Consider the following 20477-nt stretch of genomic DNA (forward strand, 5'->3'; position numbering starts at 1 on the left):
CTTTAAATTCTTACCTAGAATCTTCCAAGGATCTCTATTTTATTCTCCGTGCCCTGTCAGCCTCCACTGGCACTTAAATCTCAGCTTATTAAAGTTTTCTCTCATGAAGATAGCTTTTTGTTTCTTCTGATAATGAGGATAAAGTATGCTTCCTGAAAACAAAACAAAATGGAAACAATATGGAAGTCATAAAAAGTTTGAAAAATAAGTTGACATCCTACTCCTAGGTTGTAACTACTATTACAAATGTTGTTACACATCTCTTTGGACATTGCTTTATGAATATATATGTATATATATATTTGTAAAATATGTTTCATATATATATTCATAAAATGTTTCATAACCTGCCTTGTCATTTTCACTCAGTCGTACATAGTAGACTTTTTTTCATATGATCTCCTTTCTTTTTAATGATTATATAGTGTTTCATGATAGTGAGATATCATAATTCGTGTTAGCCTTTTTTGGTTAATTGTTAGTTAAGTTAATATATAAACATAACAAATAGTACTAAAAAGCTTAAAACAACATTAGTCTCTGGCTTGCCTGCCTCCCACATCCAATACAGCAACTTAAAGGCATCCATTCTCTACTGTTTCTTTTGGCATTCACCTTTATATTTTGAAATAATATGCGTATATTATTGTATCATACTTTTTCTATTTTAGATTTTATCTATTGACTTTCCCTTGTTAAATCCTCCCAGTATAATTCCACCACAACTTTTGATTAAATCAATAATCAGTTCTTATGTTATTAAGACTGTAAATATTGTTTATGGTGAGCCAAAGATTAGTATTATTATGTTTTGTTTCATATGAAACTTTTTTGGGGGAGGGTTGGTAATTGCCTCATTGTTATCAGTTTATATATACCTATCTTTTATTTATTTATTTATTTACTTTAGATTTTTTAAATTTATTTTTTTCTTTTTATGTAAGCTGTACACCCAGTGTAGGAAGTCATGACCCCGAGATCGAGTCGCATGCTCTACTAACCGAACCAGCCATGTGCCCCTCTATATACCTATCTTTATTTCTTTCCACACTTTCAACAGTCCCTTAGTAGAGTTTCTACATAGTCAAGTGTACCACATAATTTCTATTTTCTCCTTTTTCCTTTGAAACTTTCCTTCTGGAACCCTCTGCCCTTCTTCAATCTCAACTGGTTGGTCTTTTGCAACTCTTCTGTTTTTCTTTCTTTCTTTCTTTCTTTCTTTCTTTCTTTCTTTCTTTCTTTTCTTGTTTGTTTGTTTGTTTGTTTGTTTGTTTTAAGTAGGCTTCATGCCCAGTGCAGGGCTCTACCTCATGACCCTGAGATCAAGACCTGAGCTGAGATCAAGAGTTGGACGCTTAACCAATTGAGCCACCCAGGCACCCCTCTAACTCTTCTGTTTTTAATTTCAGGTCTCATGACTTTAATTTCCAAGAGTCTTTTTCTTATTCTCTTTGTCCTTTTACATGTCACATGTTTTGTTTCATGAATACAATACCATCGTATCTCTGAGAATGTTATGTAGGTTTTTTAAAATAATTTTTCTTCTGTTTTCCATATTGTCTTTCTTCTGATTTTCTTTTTTTCCCCTTTGTTTTGAGGTTTTGTTTTTCATTTTGGAGACTTTCCTTAAATGCTTGGTGATACTTAACTGTTCTCATATTTGAGAATGAGGCATTAACATTTAAAAGCTGATTGAATAGGTTGATTTTTGGTGCCCTAACTATTGAGTGATTAGGTGGTAAGCTAGTGTTGTTGTTTTTGTGGAACTAAAAAATATCAGTATCTTTTTATTTTGGGGGTAGCTGTTAACTTTTACCCTCCAGAGAAGAATCCTTCAGCCCCCGATCTAGGAGTGGAAAGGAGTTTAAAACTGGTTGCCATATTCTGGGAGCTGGGTGGGGGAAGGTGTGCTGCTTTAGGAGGAGAATTTTACTTTACCCTCCTGTCTTCACTGAGGAGTCTCATCTTGTCCACTTCTGTGCCATGCATCTCCGAGGCTGAAATTCTCTGGTTCAAATTTCACAGAAAACAAACTTGTCTCTTGTGGTTGGGCAGGAATGAGAAGTCATGAAGCTGCATAGGATATGTGTGTGTGCTGAGGGTGGAGGGTAGTTTTATTACTGCATAAGAAGAGTCTTTCCACCAGTCCCCTCAATTTTGATCCCATACCTCACCCTACCTTTTGTGGTGGCTAGAGAGCTTCCCAGTCCTGGACCTCCCAGGCTTTCAGATGGCCAGATCAGTTCCTTCTGCAGGATGGTACTTTTGTCTTGCATAAACATGTTATCTATCTATCTATCTATCTATCTATCTACTTAAAGTACTTAGTTTTCTTACATGATCGCAAATTTAAGAGCAGGCTCTATGTCTGCAGATTTTTTTTTTTCCTCCACATCTCAATGTACAGTAGCTTCTCAGGAAATATTGATGTTTGCCCAGGAAAATCTTATTTTCCTGCTTTTGACGGTCATTCCTACAAGTTTCTCTGAAAGGAAACTATGATCATTTCACTTCCTTGGTGTCCTAGCATGTGCAGTGGAAGTCAGTATTTGGCTTCCAGAAGCCGAGTAGATTAAGATTTTCTTCACTATTGCTATGTGTCCTCCCTCAGCCCATCTGCAGTAGGGAGGCGGATGGGCATTATTATGTTCTGCCTTTGTATCAATTCTTCCTTTAAGAAAGAACAGTATCAGGGCGTGTAGGCGCTCAGTTGGTTGAGTGTCTGACTCTTGATTTAGATTTAGGTCATGATCCCAGGGTCATGGGATTGAGCCTTGTGTTGGGCTCTGCACTGAGCATGGAGCCTGCTTAAGATTCTCTCTCCCTCTCACTATCTGTCCCTCTACTTCTGTCCCTCTCCCCTGCTCGTGCTCTCTTTAAAAAAAAAAAAAAAAAAAAAATTAATTAAATAAATAAACGAAATTTTACAAAAAGGCAATAACTATTTTTTCTCTCTAGAGTAGAACGTTTCCTAGATTATATTGGGTCTCTGTTGGGACTCAGTCTAAGAAGCCCAGAATTGCAATTTTGTGAACCAAAGCCCTAAATCCCTGATTCCTACCTGAAAAGAACTATCTGATAAAGTACTGGGGATATTTAATAATAAGCATACTGGAATAGAAGTTAAACATTCACTGCAATATTTTTTTTTTAATTTTTTTTTCAACGTTTATTTATTTTTGGGACAGAGAGAGACAGAGCATGAACGGGAGAGGGGCAGGGAGAGAGGGAGACACAGAATCGGAAACAGGCTCCAGGCTCTGAGCCATCAGCCCAGAGCCCGACGCGGGGCTCGAACTCACGGACCGCGAGATCGTGACCTGGCTGAAGTCGGACGCTTAACCGACTGCGCCACCCAGGCGCCCCTCACTGCAATATTTTTAATAGCTGAAGAATAAGAAACCAAAATGCCTCTTGGTTAAATAGTTATCATACTATACTGGAAAATAAATGCAGCCTTTAGAAAGTATAACATAGATATCTAAACCCTATATGGAAGTATCTCCAAGATATATTTGTAAATAGAAAAGAACAATGTAGCATACTGCTTATAGTATCCTTCTATCTGTTTTTTGTTTGTTTGTTTGTTTTTAAAGATAGATCCATGTATCAGCATAGAATATTTCTGGGAGGATACACAAATAACTATGACTGTTACCTCTGGAAAAAGGTATAGAGAACTAAAGCCAAAAAGAATGTCACTTATGTTTTATTTTTAACAATTGTTCATAGGGTACAAACAATATTAAAGTCTAGAATCCTTACAGGGCCTTGAAGGCCCTCTCCAGCCTCTTCTCCTCCCACTCTTCCCCTATATACTTTAGTTCTGCTCACCTCACCAGGGCCCCTCCAACGTGCCAACACAGCCCTGCCTAAGGGCCTTGTCCTTGCGGATCCTGCTACCTGGACCCTCTTCCTCCAGATATCCACGGGGTTTACTTCCTTCAGGTTTTTGCTTTGCCTCACAGAGAGGCCTTCTCCAGCCTTCCCATGCAAGATAGATTATAGTACAGTGCCTTAGTTTGGGCTCCTATAAGAAAAATACCATAGACTGAGTGATTTAAACAACGGAAATTTATTTCTCATGGTTCTGGAGGCTGGGAAGTCCAAGATAGAGGTGCCAGCTGGTTTGGCTCCTGGTGTCTGCTCTTCCTGATTATGTCCTTGTGTGACAGGGAGTGCAGTCACCTCTCTCATGTCTTTTCTTCTAAGGGCACTGATGTCATTCATGAGGGATACACGCTCATGACCTAATTACCTCCCAGAGGCCCACCTCCAACTACCATCATATCAGGGATCAGGGTTTCAACATGAATTATAGGGGGACACAAACATTCAGTTCATAGGGCAGAATGACCTTTGCCATCTCTCTGGGCCCCTCTTTACTCTATTTTCTCTTCCTAGCACTTAGCCCTACCCAACTGTATATATGGAAAATACTCCTGAAGGTCAGGAATTTTCTCCGTTTTGTTTATTACATCCCCAGTGCCTAGAACAGAGCCTGACGCATAGTGGCTGTTCAAATTTAAATACTTAGTAAATGAAAAATGAACAGCAGAATCATTTGAATATGGTGCCCATTTTAAATTTTGAAAAGATACATATCACATATATGTGATAAAACCAAAGCTTTAAGTTTCTTCTGGCAAGTTCTTATTCTTCAGTGAAACTTTTAAGTGGTTAATTCTCTTTGGCAGAGCAAGAATATGATCCTGGACCAAGCCTTTAAATATATAACAGAACTGAAAAGGCAAAATGATGAACTCCTGCTTAATGGAGGAAACAATGAACAAGGTAAAGATTTGAAGATTCTTCATTTTTGTTGTTTTTTCAGTGTTCAGGTCTTTGTGTCACAGGGCAACTTATATGAGGATACAGAGGCTTTTTTTGACCAGAAACATTGTTAAGATTGTCCATGCATTCGGTGGGCCAGAGAATAGTGTTACAAATAAATTCATCTTAGTTTACCTCTTTTCCCTCTTCTGTGAGCAACTCTAATCTTGCAGGCATACATAATTTTGATTTTGGACTCTTCCGTGCACTTCATATTTGCTGAGCTCATGAGACAAATAATGCTGGATCGCTTTTATTCCACTTGGATCTTCCAGCTAGGGGAATCCCGTGAGAGGATATAGGGGAGAGTCCTGCTCAGTGTAACTTAAAAACAAAACAAAGACCTGCCTGGGCCAAGATTTAACTGTGACTTAACTCAAAAGGTCAAAACATTCCGTTCATAATTGTTTATACTGCATGTAATGTGTGTATCAGACTGCCTGATCATTTAGGGATATTTGATTTTTATTATTATTCTTTAGATAATTACATTAAAAAATAAGTTTTTATTTTAATTCTAGTACAGTTAATACATAATGTTATATTAGTTTCAGGTATACTGAAATTTGATTTTTAATTAGAAGTGACATTTTTATGCTATATAAGTTCTGTTTTTCCATTTGCACTAGAGAGATTTCCTTGTAAGAGCTGAAAAGAAAAATGCCAGGCAAGTGAAAAGCTCAGAATGGTAGGCAGTTTGAATTGTCCTTTATTTATGGCTCTGACAAAAACGGGGAAAGAATTTCCTGGGACAACTCAATAGGTCACCTTAAAAGGAGAGGAACAAAGGTAGAATTTGCTGAGGTGGGGGCAGTGTTGGGCTATTTTTATTGTATATCCAGAAGGTCAGCATTCTGAATTCTCTTTGCTTGCCTTAAGTTAGGTGACAGCTTACCCCCTCCCCCACGTCAGCTGTGTTTTACAGTCCAGGCCCTGTTTTATGATGCTGTTAGGTAGTTAGATTCGTCATACATGTTTGGTAAGCACTCTGAGGCATCCCATAGAAGAGATATTAAGACTGGAATGATGTGTAGACTTTTCTAAGGAGAGCTTCTTTGGTTTCACACCCCAGAGGCTGAGGCAGTTGAGTTACATTAGGGAAAAGGGAACGTTTTGGAAAAATATAAGTTGAGTAGGGCTCAGGAAAGGCTGAACAGGTAGGCCAGAGCTTGGGGCAGCACCTGAGGCAGCTTAAGTCTCACTACATTGTCATCTCTGTCACCATCCTTTCTTTGGCTCTTTTTTGTGCATCTGCTCTCTTCTCTTTTCTCCTCCCAGAAACTTCCCACATATCCTCTGTCCATAAGACAGGCTGGGCCATAGTCCGAGCAGCGGCCTTGGGAATCAGGCCCACCTGGGTTGAGTTTCATCTTCACTTATGCACTCAGTACCTGTGGCTATTTACTTCACCTCTCCGACCTCAGTTTCCCCATCTTAAAATGAAGATAATCACAGCACGTGTCTGGTTGACTTTAGACAAATTTATGTAATTACTCTGAGTCTGTTTCTCACATCTTAAAATACTGATGAGAGTAGGTAGTTCCCATCTCATGGTTGTTATGAAGATTAAAAGAAATAATGCAGGTAAAGTACTTTGAGTAAAGTTGGCATATAGTAATTACCATCATCATTGTTGTTATTATTATGAAATGAGACAATGAATGAAAAGTGCCAGGCATGTAGTAAGTGTGTAATAAGTGAGGACAATCGTCATTATTATTTGGTCCATAAAAATTGTCCCTTAACTTCTGATGCCCATGTCACATTGGCATCATTCTTCTGTGTCTCTTATTTTAAATGTCTGAGAAAAAGAATCCATTAGTCTCAGCTCATCCTTGTCAGAACAGAACTTTTTATTTCAGGCCACTTCACAGGGCATTGGCTTTGAAGATTGGCTGCCTTTGGTGGATGGGGAGGGGAGAGATCTACCACTGTGGCAAGACAGGTGGGATGTCTGGGGTCACAGAGCATAAATACCAACAGCGAAGGCTGCCCCAGTAGTAGGATCCATGGGTGAAGTTCTCTCCCTTAGAAAAGAGTAGGGCTGTGACAGTCGCATGTGTCCATTGGCCCTGTCAAGGGAGATTGAAGTTCCATTATTGATGCTTTCTTTGGTGCTCTACTACTTTACCTTCAACCTGTTCCACTGTCTCTGGCATTTCAAAGAGTAAAATAGAAGTGAGTTTAAAGCCATTTATAAAAGAGACTGACTATTACCACCACAAGTAATGTTAGCTGTTATAGCATGTAAATGCTATTATATTGATATTCAGTGTTATTTTCCTAGCATGTGACCATGATATCAGTGTGCCTTCCCTTCTTTTACCTTGGTAGCTGCCCCATTGGGAATTTTTGAATTGGGAATTTTGAGATTTCTACATTATGAGTAATTTCTGACCTTACTTTTAAAGATATTTATTTTTAAAAGGATAGGATAGAGGCTTGTTACACCATTGTAAAAAGGAGAAAGAACTTGCATTAGAAAAGAACTGAAGATTCTCAGATGAGGTATTTCGAAATGCTAGAATTAGACTTTGGTAGTTAGCACACAGTTTTTTCTTAAGTTACTGTAAGTACTGACACTACCAGGTAATTGTTTCATTTTTATTTTTAATATTGTAGCTGAAGAAATTAAAAAGCTACGTAAACAATTGGAAGAAATTCAAAAAGAAAATGGCCGATACATTGAATTACTGAAAGCAAATGACATATGCCTATATGATGACCCTACAATCCACTGGAAAGGAAATCTTAAAAACTCAAAGGTCTCTGTTGTTATTCCCAGTGATCAGGTTCAAAAAAATATCATTGTTTATTCCAACGGGAGTCAGCCTTGTGGAAATAGCCAGGGAACAGCTGTTCAGGGGATAACCTTTAATGTTGGTCATAATTTACAAAAGCAGACCGCCAATGTGGTGCCAGTACAGAGGACTTGCAATCTTGTGACTCCTGTGTCTATTTCTGGAGTTTACCCTTCTGAAAACAAGCCATGGCATCAGACCACAGTTTCTGCATTGGCTGCCAACCAGCCTGTTCCTCTTTGTCTTCCTGCTACCATTCCTGCTCAAAATATTCTCGAGCTTTCCACCTCCGAAAGCGAATCGAGCGTGCTTGGTGCCACCAACGGCCCACTGATCGCAGTTCCCATTGGGCCTGAACCTCACCAACATCGTTCCGTGCACACGTGTCTAAGTGATCAAAGTTCTCCTGAAAATAAGAATGGGCAAGAGAGCCCCAAATTATTGAAGAAAACAGTCCCTTGTGCCACAGGCGTTCCCACCACTTCCTCAGTGACTGCCACTAAAGTGCACCACGGAAGCCAGTCCTGCCTGAGCATCCAGGATTTCAGAAATGATTTTCAAACCACCTTTGTTGTCTCAGTTACCACCACGGTCTGTTCCCAGCCTCCCAGATCTGCAGGTGATGCTTGTCCAGTGAGCATCAGCAAGGGTGCAGACTCGGCGAGTGTTACCGCAGCGGTGGCCCCTTCTGCCCCTGCAGGAGGGAAGACCACCACTCCTGTAAGCACTCTTTCTGCAAACCCTTTGGACAATAGTTGGACTCTTTCTTGTTCTTTGCCTTCTTCCAGTGTTAGTGCTTCGGATTTGAAAAACATTAATAGCCTTACCCGAATTTCCTCCGCTGGAAACACACAGACGACGTGGACTACTTTGCAACTGGCGGGAAACACTATTCAGCCCTTAAGCCAGACACCTTCTTCTGCAGTGACTCCGGTATTAAATGAGTCTGGTAGCAGCCCTCCCACGACCAGCCACAGTAGACACGTTGCTACGGGCGTCAACGTGAATAATTCCTTTCCCGCAGATGGGCAGGTGGTTGAGCAAGTAGTTGTCACCTTGCCTTCTTGTCCATCTTTACCTATGCAGCCACTAATTGCCCAACCACAAGTTAAATCTCAGCCTCCAAAAAGTATCCTTCCATTGAATTCAGCAATGCAAGTGATTCAGATGGCTCAGCCAGTTGGGTCGGCTGTGAATGCAGCTACCGCTAATCAAAATGTTATCATTCTTCAGCCCCCCAGCACCACCCCTTGCCCAACAGTGATGAGAGCAGAGGTTCCCAACCAAACAGTAGGTCAGCAGATAGTGATCATACAGGCAGCTAATCAGAACCCTTTGCCGCTCCTCTCAGCTCCACCTCCTGGTTCTGTTCGACTCCCTGTCAGTGGAGCCAATGCTCTACTAGGGTCTAATAGTTCAGTGCAAAATGTTTCGACCCCCCAGACTTTTGGAGGAAAGCATCTTGTCCATATATTACCAAGACCTTCATCTCTATCAGCATCTAGTTCAACACAAACTTTTTCTGTTACCATGTCAAACCAACAACAGCCTCAAACCATTTCTTTAAATGGACAGCTCTTTGCTTTGCAGCCTGTGATGTCCTCATCAGGAACTACAAATCAAACCCCTATGCAAATTATCCAACCCACCACCAGCGAAGATCCAAACACCAATGTTGCCCTGAATACATTTGGAGCTTTGGCCAGCCTCAATCAAAGCATATCACAGATGGCTGGGCAGAGCTGTGTACAGTTGTCTATTAGCCAGCCTGCCAATCCCCCAACTGCCGCAAGTAGTCAAACCATCCCAGTTCACAGTGTTTCATTAACAACAACGGTAGCATCTCCCATGACAACCGATAATTCAGCCACACTACCCAGTACTTATAGTCTGGTAACTACTCCCTCAGTGAACACTGTAGCTTGTTTACCTAATGTGAAGTCAAAAAGGTTTAAGAAGCCAGGTGCCAAGAAACACTTAGCGGCTCACAAGTCCGCATGTCCCCCGAATCCAGTCAGAGAGGTGGGCAAGTTAGCCTGCCCCGGCACTGAAGCCACAGCAGAGCCGTCATGTGGTGATGGACTGCTGGAAAGCCTCCCTGTCGTGTTACCGTCTGTCACCATGTCCCAGGCAAATTGTGTCAGTGTTTCTGGTTCACATTCTTTGGATGTTCTGAATCCTGAATCCGTGATACCCGAATCTGTACCCAAATCTAAGTCAACAGAAGAGTCTAGCTCACCCTCCCAAGCATCTGTAACGAGTGAACATTTTGTAATGGCCCCAGCAAAATCCAAAGATTCTGCCCCCATTCTGCAGCAAGAGGCATCTCAGGATAAGCCACCAGCTAGTTTGGCATTGTCAGATGCTGCCAAATCCTGCACTTCAGCCAGCGTGTTGATTCCATCTCCAAATGATCCCCACCTTTTGGTTTCTCAGGTTTCTGGGCTCTCATCCACCACTAGCACTACAGGCACTGACTGTGCTTCTGAGGTAGAAATCATTGCTGAACCTTGCAGGGTGGAGCAAGACTCATCAGATACGATGCAAACGACAGGTCTGTTAAAGGGGCAGGGTTTGACTGCATTGCTGTCTGGTCTTGCTAAAGAAAAAGACTCTCAGAAATTGTCTCTTTCGGTGCCGGTGGACCATCCTGACTTTCCTTCTGAAAATTCTAAAATGGCGGATTCAAGTGTCGATTTACATCCCAAACAGGAGCTGTTACTGATGAACAGTGATGACAGAGGTCCGGGGCAACATCACTCCTGCGTCCCTGATCAGGAGGTTATTAATGGCTCTTTGCTTGTCAGCAGGCAGGCCGACTCTCCCATGTCCACCAGCTCTGGCAGTAGTCGTAGTTTCTCAGTTGCATCCATGCTTCCTGAAACGACAAGAGAGGATGTCACCAGCAATGCAACAACGAATACCTGTGACAGCTGTACCTTTGTAGAGCAAACTGATATAGTTGCTCTTGCTGCAAGAGCTATTTTTGACCAGGAGAACCTTGAGAAGGGAAGAGCTGGCACCCAGGCTGATATGAGGGAGGTTACTTCAAAGCCTTCTGAAGCCTCACCTTTAGAGGGAGACCAGCCTTTCAAAACACAGATGTCTAAAGAGAGTGGCCCAGGACAGGCAGAAGCAACACCAAATGAATTTAATTCTCAGGACTCAATCGAAGCAACTGTGGATCGATCCCTCGGAAAACCAAGTTGTTCTGTAGGAATCAAAACATCAAATGCCTCTTTACAGGTTTCGACTTCTCAGCCACCAAGCATCACCAGTTTAAGTGTCAATAATCTTATCCACCAGAGCACCATCAGCCATCCTCTGGTCAGCTGTGCTGGTCTATCCCAAACTGCAGAGCAAGCACCTGTTCCGGCAACGGTTAATCTGACTGTTGCATCTAGTTCCTACGGTGGTCAGCCTCCCGGGCCAGCTCTGATGACCGAATATTCCCAAGAACAGCTAAACACCATTACTGGCACCATACCAAATCCACAGGTTCAAGAGCCACTCTTAAAGCCAAGTCAGGAAAGCCGCAAAGACTCCGCCAAGCGTGCTGTCCAAGACGACCTTTTATTGTCTTCAGCTAAACGTCAAAAGCACTGTCAGCCAGCCCCGCTGAGGCTTGAAGCTATGTCGCTGATGAACCGCACTCCGGACAGCATTTCTGATCAGACTCAGATGATGGTCAGTCAGCTCCCTCCCAACTCTGCAAACTCTGTTGTGCCTATTAGCAACCCAGCACATGGAGATGGCCTCGCACGATTATTTCCACCGAGTAACAATTTTGGGGCCCCTGCATTGAGACAAACGGAAGTTCAGTGCAGTTCTCAGAATTCAATTACTGAGCAGCAGCAAACCCAGGCCAGTCAACATCTCCAGGCCCTGCAACAGCATGTTCCAGCCCAAGGGGTATCTCACCTGCACGGTAACCACCTCTACTTAAAGCAGCAGCAGCAGCAGCAGCAGCAGCAGCAGCAAGCAGGACAGTTAAGAGAGAGGCATCACTTGTACCAACTGCAGCGTCACGCGCCTCATGCAGAGAGCTCTGTCCACTCTCAGCCACATAACGTCCACCAACAGAGAACTCTCCAGCAGGAAGTCCAGATGCAGAAAAAGAGGAATCTCGTTCAGGGCACTCAGGCCTCTCAGCTTTCCTTACAACCAAAGCACCACGGAACTGACCAGTCCCGCCCCAAGAGTGGTCAGCCACATCCCCACCATCAGCAGATGCAGCAACAGATGCAGCAACATTTTGGAAGTTCCCAGCCAGAGAAGAGTTGTGAAAACCCTTCGACCAGCCGGAGCCACCACAACCATCCCCAGAACCATCTCAGTCAAGATATGATACACCAGCAGCAGGATGTTGGAAGCAGGCAGCAAGGTTCGGGGGTTTCTTCTGAACATGTATCTGGGCATAATCCATTGCAGAGGCTTTTGACTTCAAGGGGCATAGAGCAACAAATGGTGTCCCAGCCCAGTATCGTGACTAGGCCTTCAGACATGCCCTGTACTCCACACAGGCCAGAGAGAAATAGAGTTTCAAGTTATTCTGCCGAGGCACTTATTGGAAAGACATCTTCTAACTCAGAGCAGAGAATGGGCATGTCACTTCAGGGTTCCAGAGTTTCAGATCAGCTTGAAATGAGAAGCTATCTTGATGTTCCCAGAAATAAGAGTTTGGCCGTTCACAATATGCAGGGCCGCGTGGACCATACTGTTGCCTCGGATATCCGCCTTACTGACTGTCAGACGTTTAAACCAAGTGGAGCCAGTCAGCAGCCCCAGAGTAATTTTGAAGTACAGTCTTCAAGAAATAGTGAAATAGGTAACCCGGTATCATCATTGAGGAGTATGCAGTCCCAGGCTTTTCGAATTAGTCAAAACCCTGGTCCACCACCAATCGACCGCCAAAAGAGATTATCTTATCCACCAGTTCAGAGTATTCCGACAGGAAATGCCATCCCACCAAGGGACAGTGAGAACACATGCCACCAGAGTTTCATGCAGAGTTTACTTGCCCCTCACCTTGGTGATCAGGTCCTTGGAAGCCAGAGATCACTCTCAGAACATCAGAGGAACACACAGTGTGGTCCATCCTCTGCGATTGACTATAATTGTCCCCCAACCCATGAAAGTGTCCATATTAGAAGAGAGAGTGAGAGTCAAAACAGGGAGAGTTGTGACATGTCCCTAGGTGCGATTAACACCAGGAACAGCACCCTGAATATTCCTTTCTCAAGTTCTTCTTCTTCAGGAGATATTCAGGGTCGAAACACAAGTCCCAATGTGTCTGTACAGAAGTCCAATCCCATGAGGATAACTGATAGTCATGGGACCAAGGGCCACATGAACCCTCCGGTCACAACCAACATGCATGGGGTTGCAAGGCCAGCTTTGCCCCATCCGTCTGTGTCTCACGGAAATGCTGAACAAGGGCCTCCTGTACGTCCAACTAACTCTTCAGTTCCCCAGCGATCAAGGCATCCCTTGCAAGACAGCAGTGGTTCCAAAATTCGTCAACCTGAAAGGAATCGTTCCGGAAACCAAAGACATAGTAATGTCTTTGACCCAAGTCTTCCCCACCTTCCTCTGTCCACTAGTGGCAGTATGATTCTTGGACGCCAACAAGCCGCTACAGAGAAGAGAGGAAGTATTGTTCGTTTCATGCCCGATAGCCCACAAGTACCTAATGATAACTCAGCGCCTGACCAGCATACGCTATCACAAAATTTCGGTTTTCCTTTTATTCCCGAGGGTGGCATGAATCCACCAATAAATGCTAATACTTCTTTCATTCCACAGGTTACTCAGCCTAGTGCCACTCGAACGCCAGCTCTTATCCCTGTAGATCCCCAAAATACTCTGCCCTCCTTCTATCCCCCCTACTCCCCTGCTCATCCTACGCTGTCTAATGATATTTCCATCCCCTATTTTTCTAATCAAATGTTCTCAAATCCTAGCACTGAGAAAGTAAACAGTGGAAGCTTAAATAACCGATTTGGATCAATTCTGTCTCCTCCTAGACCTGTTGGTTTTGCTCAACCAAGTTTTCCTCTGCTCCCTGACATGCCGCCAATGCACATGACCAATTCTCACTTGTCTAACTTTAATATGACATCTTTGTTTCCAGAAATAGCTACAGCTCTTCCCGATGGCTCGGCAATGTCACCTTTGCTTACAATAGCAAACTCCTCTGCCTCTGACTCTTCCAAGCAGTCCTCAAACAGACCTGCCCACAACATAAGCCATATTTTAGGTCATGACTGCAGTTCAGCTGTTTAAATACTGATAGACTAAATGTAAATGTATCGGGTGAGATTACAAATGTGTTTGTGTGTGCATGCACACATAATGCACATGGTGAGGGAGGTGGTGTGTGTGTGTGTGTGTGTGTGTATGTCTTTGTGTTTGTGTAATCAGTTTCCAGTTATCTTCCGAATGTAGGGAAGCCACGTCAGAGATGATGCGAATACTGGGTTGCCAGCAACAAACTATCTTTCATTTTTAACTGCACGGTGTGCTTTTTAAGTTTTTCAAGCGGAGTTGCATTTTCAAGTTTGATTTGTAATCTTATATTCCCTAAATACTTACCAGCTGGAAGTTGGGGGAAAATCCCTTTGGCGTGTGTGGGGTAGTAGGAAAGAACCTAGATTTTAAATTTGATTGCTGATCATTTGTAAAATAGATAACTTGAGGTATTTGAGTTGCTCTCCAAAAATACAGACACTTTGATATAACGCAGTGGCTCATCACCAAGTGCTTGGCTGATGACAGCATCTAGAACAGTTTCTTGCCCCTGGCAGGTATTGAATTAATGTAGAATGAATGTCCATGGTTCAAATCAAGCAGTTAGCAAATAAATGAGTTGCTCGATCAGCCTTTACTCCCAAGGTTTGCTGTAGGTAGAGGCTTCTTTCTTAATGATAACAATGTCTAAGCTATCTGAATTTTAATGTCTCATTCTTCAAATTAGGGAGCCATGTTATCTTTCAGTGTGCCAAGATCCTGGAAAGCAAAGGTCTTCCTTACTTAGCCTTAAAAATAGCAATCTGAAAAGCAAAGTACATAGACTTTGTCCATTTTGTGCTTGCATTTTTACATCAGGTCCTAAGGATAAAGCAGTTGTATTGCAGAATTTTACATGTGTTTTGGCAAAGATTGTTGCTTCATTGGTTGAACTTTGTTTTCACATTTTCTTCATTCTATTTATTTGAGCTCGAAATGCTTCTTTTATATTTGTTAATCATTAGGACTGCTCAGTAAATAGTGTGTTTGGAATTTACACAGTTATATGAGCCTTACTTTTTAAATATTTCTGAGCAGAGTCTTAAGCTCTGTCAGTGTTTTCATTTATTGATATTTATATTTAAAAGATGGCATTGTATGTTACATTATTACCCCGCATAGTAGAATTGTAATGAGAAGACGAATTTGTTCATTATTTTTCCTGATGGTAGATGTGAAATGGTGCTTCAAAAAATTGTCTCTGTATATGTCTCTGTGTGTGAGTGTGTGGGGGGAGGGGGAGAAGGGGGACAGAACACAGACATAGATTTGAAAATATAAACTGGTCCTTTAAAAATTGGCCTGCCATCTGGAAATGGAAATTGAGACCTGAGACCTGCTGAAGTATTGGAAAACTGGATGTTAGGGTTTTTAAAAGCCCCACAGAAGTTAATTATGTATACACGCGCGCGCGCGCACACACACACACACACACACACACACACTCATATATTGAATTTTGAAAACTTAAAAAAAAAACCTCTGAAAACAACCATATATACTCATATTCTCAAACCTATTACTTTTTGTTGTTGTTATATTCTGCCAAATATAGGATCAAGTGGGAGAGATACATATAACATGGTTCTGTCTGCTCTGTTAATAAAGTAAACCCAAGAGCCAGCATTTTATTTTTTCCTCCTTAAAAATGCCTCCTCAGGCTGGGTCAGAGCTGTTAACTCTGGCGAATACCTCTTGTGAAGACTCAGTGGAAGGGTCACGTGTGCCTCTTGAACTGTTCTTACCAAACTTTCCTCCCTCCTCCTGCTGCTGACTGAAGCAGCCTCCTGGGAGCAAGAAAAAAAAATGTAAACAAGAAAAGCTTCTGTATTTTCTCCTTCAAAATACTCATGGGGAAGAATAGGAGTTACTTAAATAAGACAACAGATAAACAAAGTAGTTAAAACTTTTAATTGAGGGGAAACAAGATTTATGGCTTGTTTTTAATTGAGTGTTAGGTTGTAACATTCAAGTTTTTCTCTGTACTTGAAAGGTCCAGCCTGCCGATTTCAAGAAAGGTAGTGTTCAATATGTTTGGTTATTCATTCTCTCTTCCTCCGTCTCTCTGTCTCTCTGTCTCTGACACACACACACACGCGCGCGCGCGCATGCACGCACGCACGCACAGCGTGGTGGCTATTGAGTCCTGAAGAACTGGGCACTGTTAGATAGAACGAAGGTAACAGGCTAAGGAGAAGATCAATTTGAACGTTGCAATAGAAAGGCCTCAAAGCCTGGCACTTTCAGATATTTCTCTGTTGCATTGATTTTATTTTTCTGCTCAGCCCTGTTCAGAGATAGCGTTTACATGTTTCAGAGCTTTCATTCCAAGAATGTACTTTGATCTCAAATGAACCCCTACCCCTAAGTAAGGCTTATTTGACCCTCTGAAGAAAGATATGACTCTCTGCAAATAATTTGGCTCCTGCTTACATGTAGCTCTAATTATCTTACAGACATGTGCATATATATGTAAGAGATCATTGTATATATGGACTCAGTTCTGAAAGTGTTCAGAGAAGAGTAATCTTATTTGATTTAAAAGCATGAGTGTACAAGATTTATCAGCAGTATATTAAGTATTTGATAATTAGAGCTAAATGATTTTGGGGAGGAATTTTATTTAATATCTAGCAATCTCTGGATATAATTTTTGGCAAAGGTACAGCAGAAAACAAATAGTAAACTTTAATGTTATTCTTGGCTTGCTCATATATGACTATAGAATGTAAAACCATTTCCACAGATAATTTTGTAATTTATGAAAATACACAAACATACAAACCTATGAATCATAAATGAGAGTCATTAATTAAATTGTTTTTCTCTCTTTTAGTGTTACTGATCACCTAGAATCAATTAGAGAAAGTAGTTGACTCTGACCATTTAACACAGTAACTTCTAATGAAGTGAAAAATTTCAGATACTTCATCCTGTATAAACTTCTAATATGTCAATCATGGATAAAAGAAATCAAGTTTGATGTCATTTCTCTTTTTGGGATATTTTATACCACTTCAGGAAATTTATTTTTGTTTATATCATAAGACCTTTTGGGGGGACCAGGGATGGCATCTTTTTTCTAAGTAAGGAGCCACATCCCCCAGTGATCATGCTTTATAAAATTTAACGTATTAGAACTGTGGAAAGAGAAGAATGAGGAGGGAATATTCTTTTGCAGCAATTTACATTTATGTATCAGGGTGAACTGCAATAAAGATCCATTTTTAAAAATCAGCCTTCTTAAAATACAAAATTATTTAAACATTTTAAAGATAATTCATTTGCCTTGCTCTTGCCTTCTAACATTATCCATATCATGGAAAGGCTGAAATTTATACTCCAAAAAAATGTGGAAACGTGTTTTAATGGAGGTAAGGTTGTAAAATTTTGAGAAAGGATAAAGACTCACTAATAAGCATCTTCTCAGCTTTGTCCTCCCTTTGATAGATAGGTACCGAGGCTCCTCTTTTCTTCCATCTGCTGCGAGTGAGCAGGTGGCAGGGAACCTGCTCATTTCCTTAGGATGATTACTTCTCTGCCTTGAAATGTTTATTGGGCCCACCCATCTATTGGATCATTGTGTGACAGTGAGTCATGCTCCTATATCAGTGAGTGAGTCCCAGTTCCTGGCTTTGGGAACCACTGTATCTCCTATTCTATCAAGAGGTAACAAGAATTTCTTGAAACAAAGTTAGTTCAGAATTAATTTAAGATACTGAATGTGCCATACAGTTAGTTCTCTTCCTTGTTTTGATGAGCTTGCTTTGTGTTTGTTTTTGCTTTTCTTCATGGAGGAGTTTAGAAAGCTCAAAGGTGGGACCCAAATCAGATGGCTTTGGGTTGATACTTTAGGAACCTGGAGGTCGTACTTCTGTTGTCTGTATAAATTCTGCCTTTGCCTGGAGCTAATTGCCTATGGCTGTGTATATCCAGAGGGCAATAATAATAGCCAAATAAACTAGTGTGAAGTTAATCTGTGAGTGATGATTTTATGATACCTATATGCAAGTTAAAGGCCAGAAACTCATTCCTTCTTGAACTACCTTTTTTGGCCAAATGCTATGAACAGAAAAGGGTCCTTTTTTTTTTTTTTTTTTTTTTTTTTGACTTAACCATATTTTGTCTGCATTCTACACCTTCCTGTGTGAGCTTGACAGTGTTTTTACCGGAGTCTGTGGGGGACACCAAGTTTGGATCGGGGCAGTCCAGCATGAGGCCCTTCTTGGACACAGAGCTTCTAGTTCTGCCCACATGCCTCTATCCTGGTACTGCACTTTACTTGAAACTGTGCCTCTGGTCCTAAGACCAGCCATTGGAACATATTACCCACTCCTGTGTTACATAGCAAAGGACCAGTCGGAATGGTACGTGCTGTGTAGTCAAACACCTAGAAGACAAGAACAGCTGATGTTTCTCACTGTTGCCTTATCATTCTCTGAGCCATCTTTGATGCCGATCTTGTAAAAAGTGTACTAGAAGCAAAACTCCTTTTAAACTCAGAGCTTGTAGGTGGTGGTCATTCAACATCCTTGTTTCTATATTTGCACAAACCCTATCCACCCACTGCAGGGGTCTGGTGCACGCATGTGTTCAGATGCTTCCTAAACACGAACCAACTTGGGTTGAAAGTGGATATAATATTCAAATTGGTGTTATTTTGGATGATAATCTGCATAATCTGTCACTAGAGATCTCATGAGACATAGAAGATAACTCTTCATTTGTAATTTAACACTTTTAAAGAAGATGATCATAAGTTGTGGGGTTTTATTTATTTTTTTGGCTCAGTTGTGTATACAGCTTGACACCATATGATGTCCTAGGAACTTAGAGCTTGCTCCATCTAACTCCTTCTTCACTTCTCTGGATCTCTTTACCCCCATCCCTCAAGTCTTAAAACCATTTTCATCTGTGAGGTCATTGAGGCACTGGACTTGACTATATTGGTAACCTTTAAGGGAGTTAAACTGTTGATCTTCCAAGAAGAAAGGGACCAGACAGTGTTGCTTAAGATGCTGCAGTTGTGTTACTGTGAAGAAAAGATTTGCTTCCACTTTCAGCAGGCTATATATATATATATATATATTCATTTTGGTAAAAATAGGTGGAAAATCGGAAGACATAATTACCTTCACAAATTATTTATAGATACACTGGGTGAGAGGCTTACTGTAGGGCAGTCGCCAGAAAAACCTAACTGTAGTCTTTCAATAGTGTAATATTTGTATCTATTCCCATGCCAGCGATGTCTGCTGTGTACTGTGTCCTATTACTGTAAATCACCTGGTTTATAATACTAATGGGAACTAATTTGTTTTGTAATGGAATCCAGAGCAGATATGTATAATATGATCAGGATTGTCCTCCCTGTTGTAAATAAGAATAGGTCCTGTTTATTTTGACATCTTTTTACAAATGCATTGTATTAGGGTGTGAATATTCTGAACCATGCTCTTGTTTAAAGTTTTGAAATTTTTATTGGTAAATGTAACATTTTAATGGTTGTAATAATTATTTGTATAGATATGAATATAGTATTTTATTTAAGAAAATAAACTTTGCATTTTTGCATTGTGAATTCTGTCTTTTCTGATCATTGCCGCGTGCCACCTCAAACCTGGTATTAAAACAACTTGTATACCAAAGTTTTCTGTTCAAGGAATCTTCCAATATTACCACAATGTCTGAAAATGATACCGTGACCCACTTCCCCTGGGGACTGTGTTCCTGATCAAAGAGTCAGCCTCAAATAAACCAGACCAGTGCTATAGTGTTAGAGCAAACTATACACCTCTGTACTCATTGTAAAAAGTAAAATTAGAATCCCAGGTCTGGAAGAGTATTGAGAGAAGATTCAGTTAAAGTCGCTATAGTGGAGGAAACTGAAGCACAGAACCTTGGAACCAGAAATGGGTCTTTCAGTATAGCTTCCCACATCAACTTGGTTACTGTTTACAACCGTGAAGTTTGAGAGGAAAAAACAAGTTGCAGGGGAGCTCGAACAGCACAAAGTGATAGAAGTTTAAATGCCTATAAATGAAACAATTTCTTGTTTAGGGATACCAAGAGACGTGATAAAAATTGTAAATTAAGGAAATGACAAACCCAAAGTTCAGTACAATGGGTACTTCTTAGGAAAGGAGGGAGGGGGGTTGTATTAAGGATGGGTACATCAAAAGCACTGGTATGTTCCATTGAACCGAATAGTAGGTGTTTGTCTCATTTACACCAGGAGATTTTGTTTTATAAATGAATAAACTACATTCTAATATTGAAATGGGTAAAATGAGGATGTTACAGATCATTTATTCCCATATCTCAATAAAGCTCTTTTTTAAAATGTTTATTCAGTTTTGAGAGAGGGAGAGACAGAGACAGAGCACCAGTGGGGGAGGGGAAGGGGAGAGAGAGACGGAGACACAGAATCCGAAGCAGGCTCCAGGCTCTGAGCTGTCAGCACAGAACCTGATGCGGGGCTCAAACTCACAAACCGTGAGATCATGACCTGAGCCGAAGTTAGACACTTAACCCCCTGAGCCACTCAGTTGCCCC

General features: G+C 41.2%; 1 protein-coding gene across 1 annotated transcript in view; it reads left to right on the plus strand.

Annotated features, from left to right (window-relative positions):
• USF3 (upstream transcription factor family member 3) overlaps positions 1–18799 on the plus strand; it is a 56599-nt gene extending 37800 nt beyond the window's left edge. Inside the window, exons 6-7 of the mRNA XM_030329870.1 lie at positions 4698–4794; positions 7456–18799. Coding sequence (XP_030185730.1) covers positions 4698–4794; positions 7456–13919 — 6561 coding nt within the window. The 3' untranslated portion in view covers positions 13920–18799. The remainder of the gene's footprint in view (positions 1–4697; positions 4795–7455) is intronic.
• The last annotated feature ends 1678 nt before the right edge of the window (positions 18800–20477 follow it).

The sequence above is a fragment of the Lynx canadensis genome, chromosome C2 (assembly GCF_007474595.2).
Source record: "Lynx canadensis isolate LIC74 chromosome C2, mLynCan4.pri.v2, whole genome shotgun sequence".
In the NCBI taxonomy this organism is placed as follows: Eukaryota; Metazoa; Chordata; class Mammalia; order Carnivora; family Felidae; genus Lynx; species Lynx canadensis.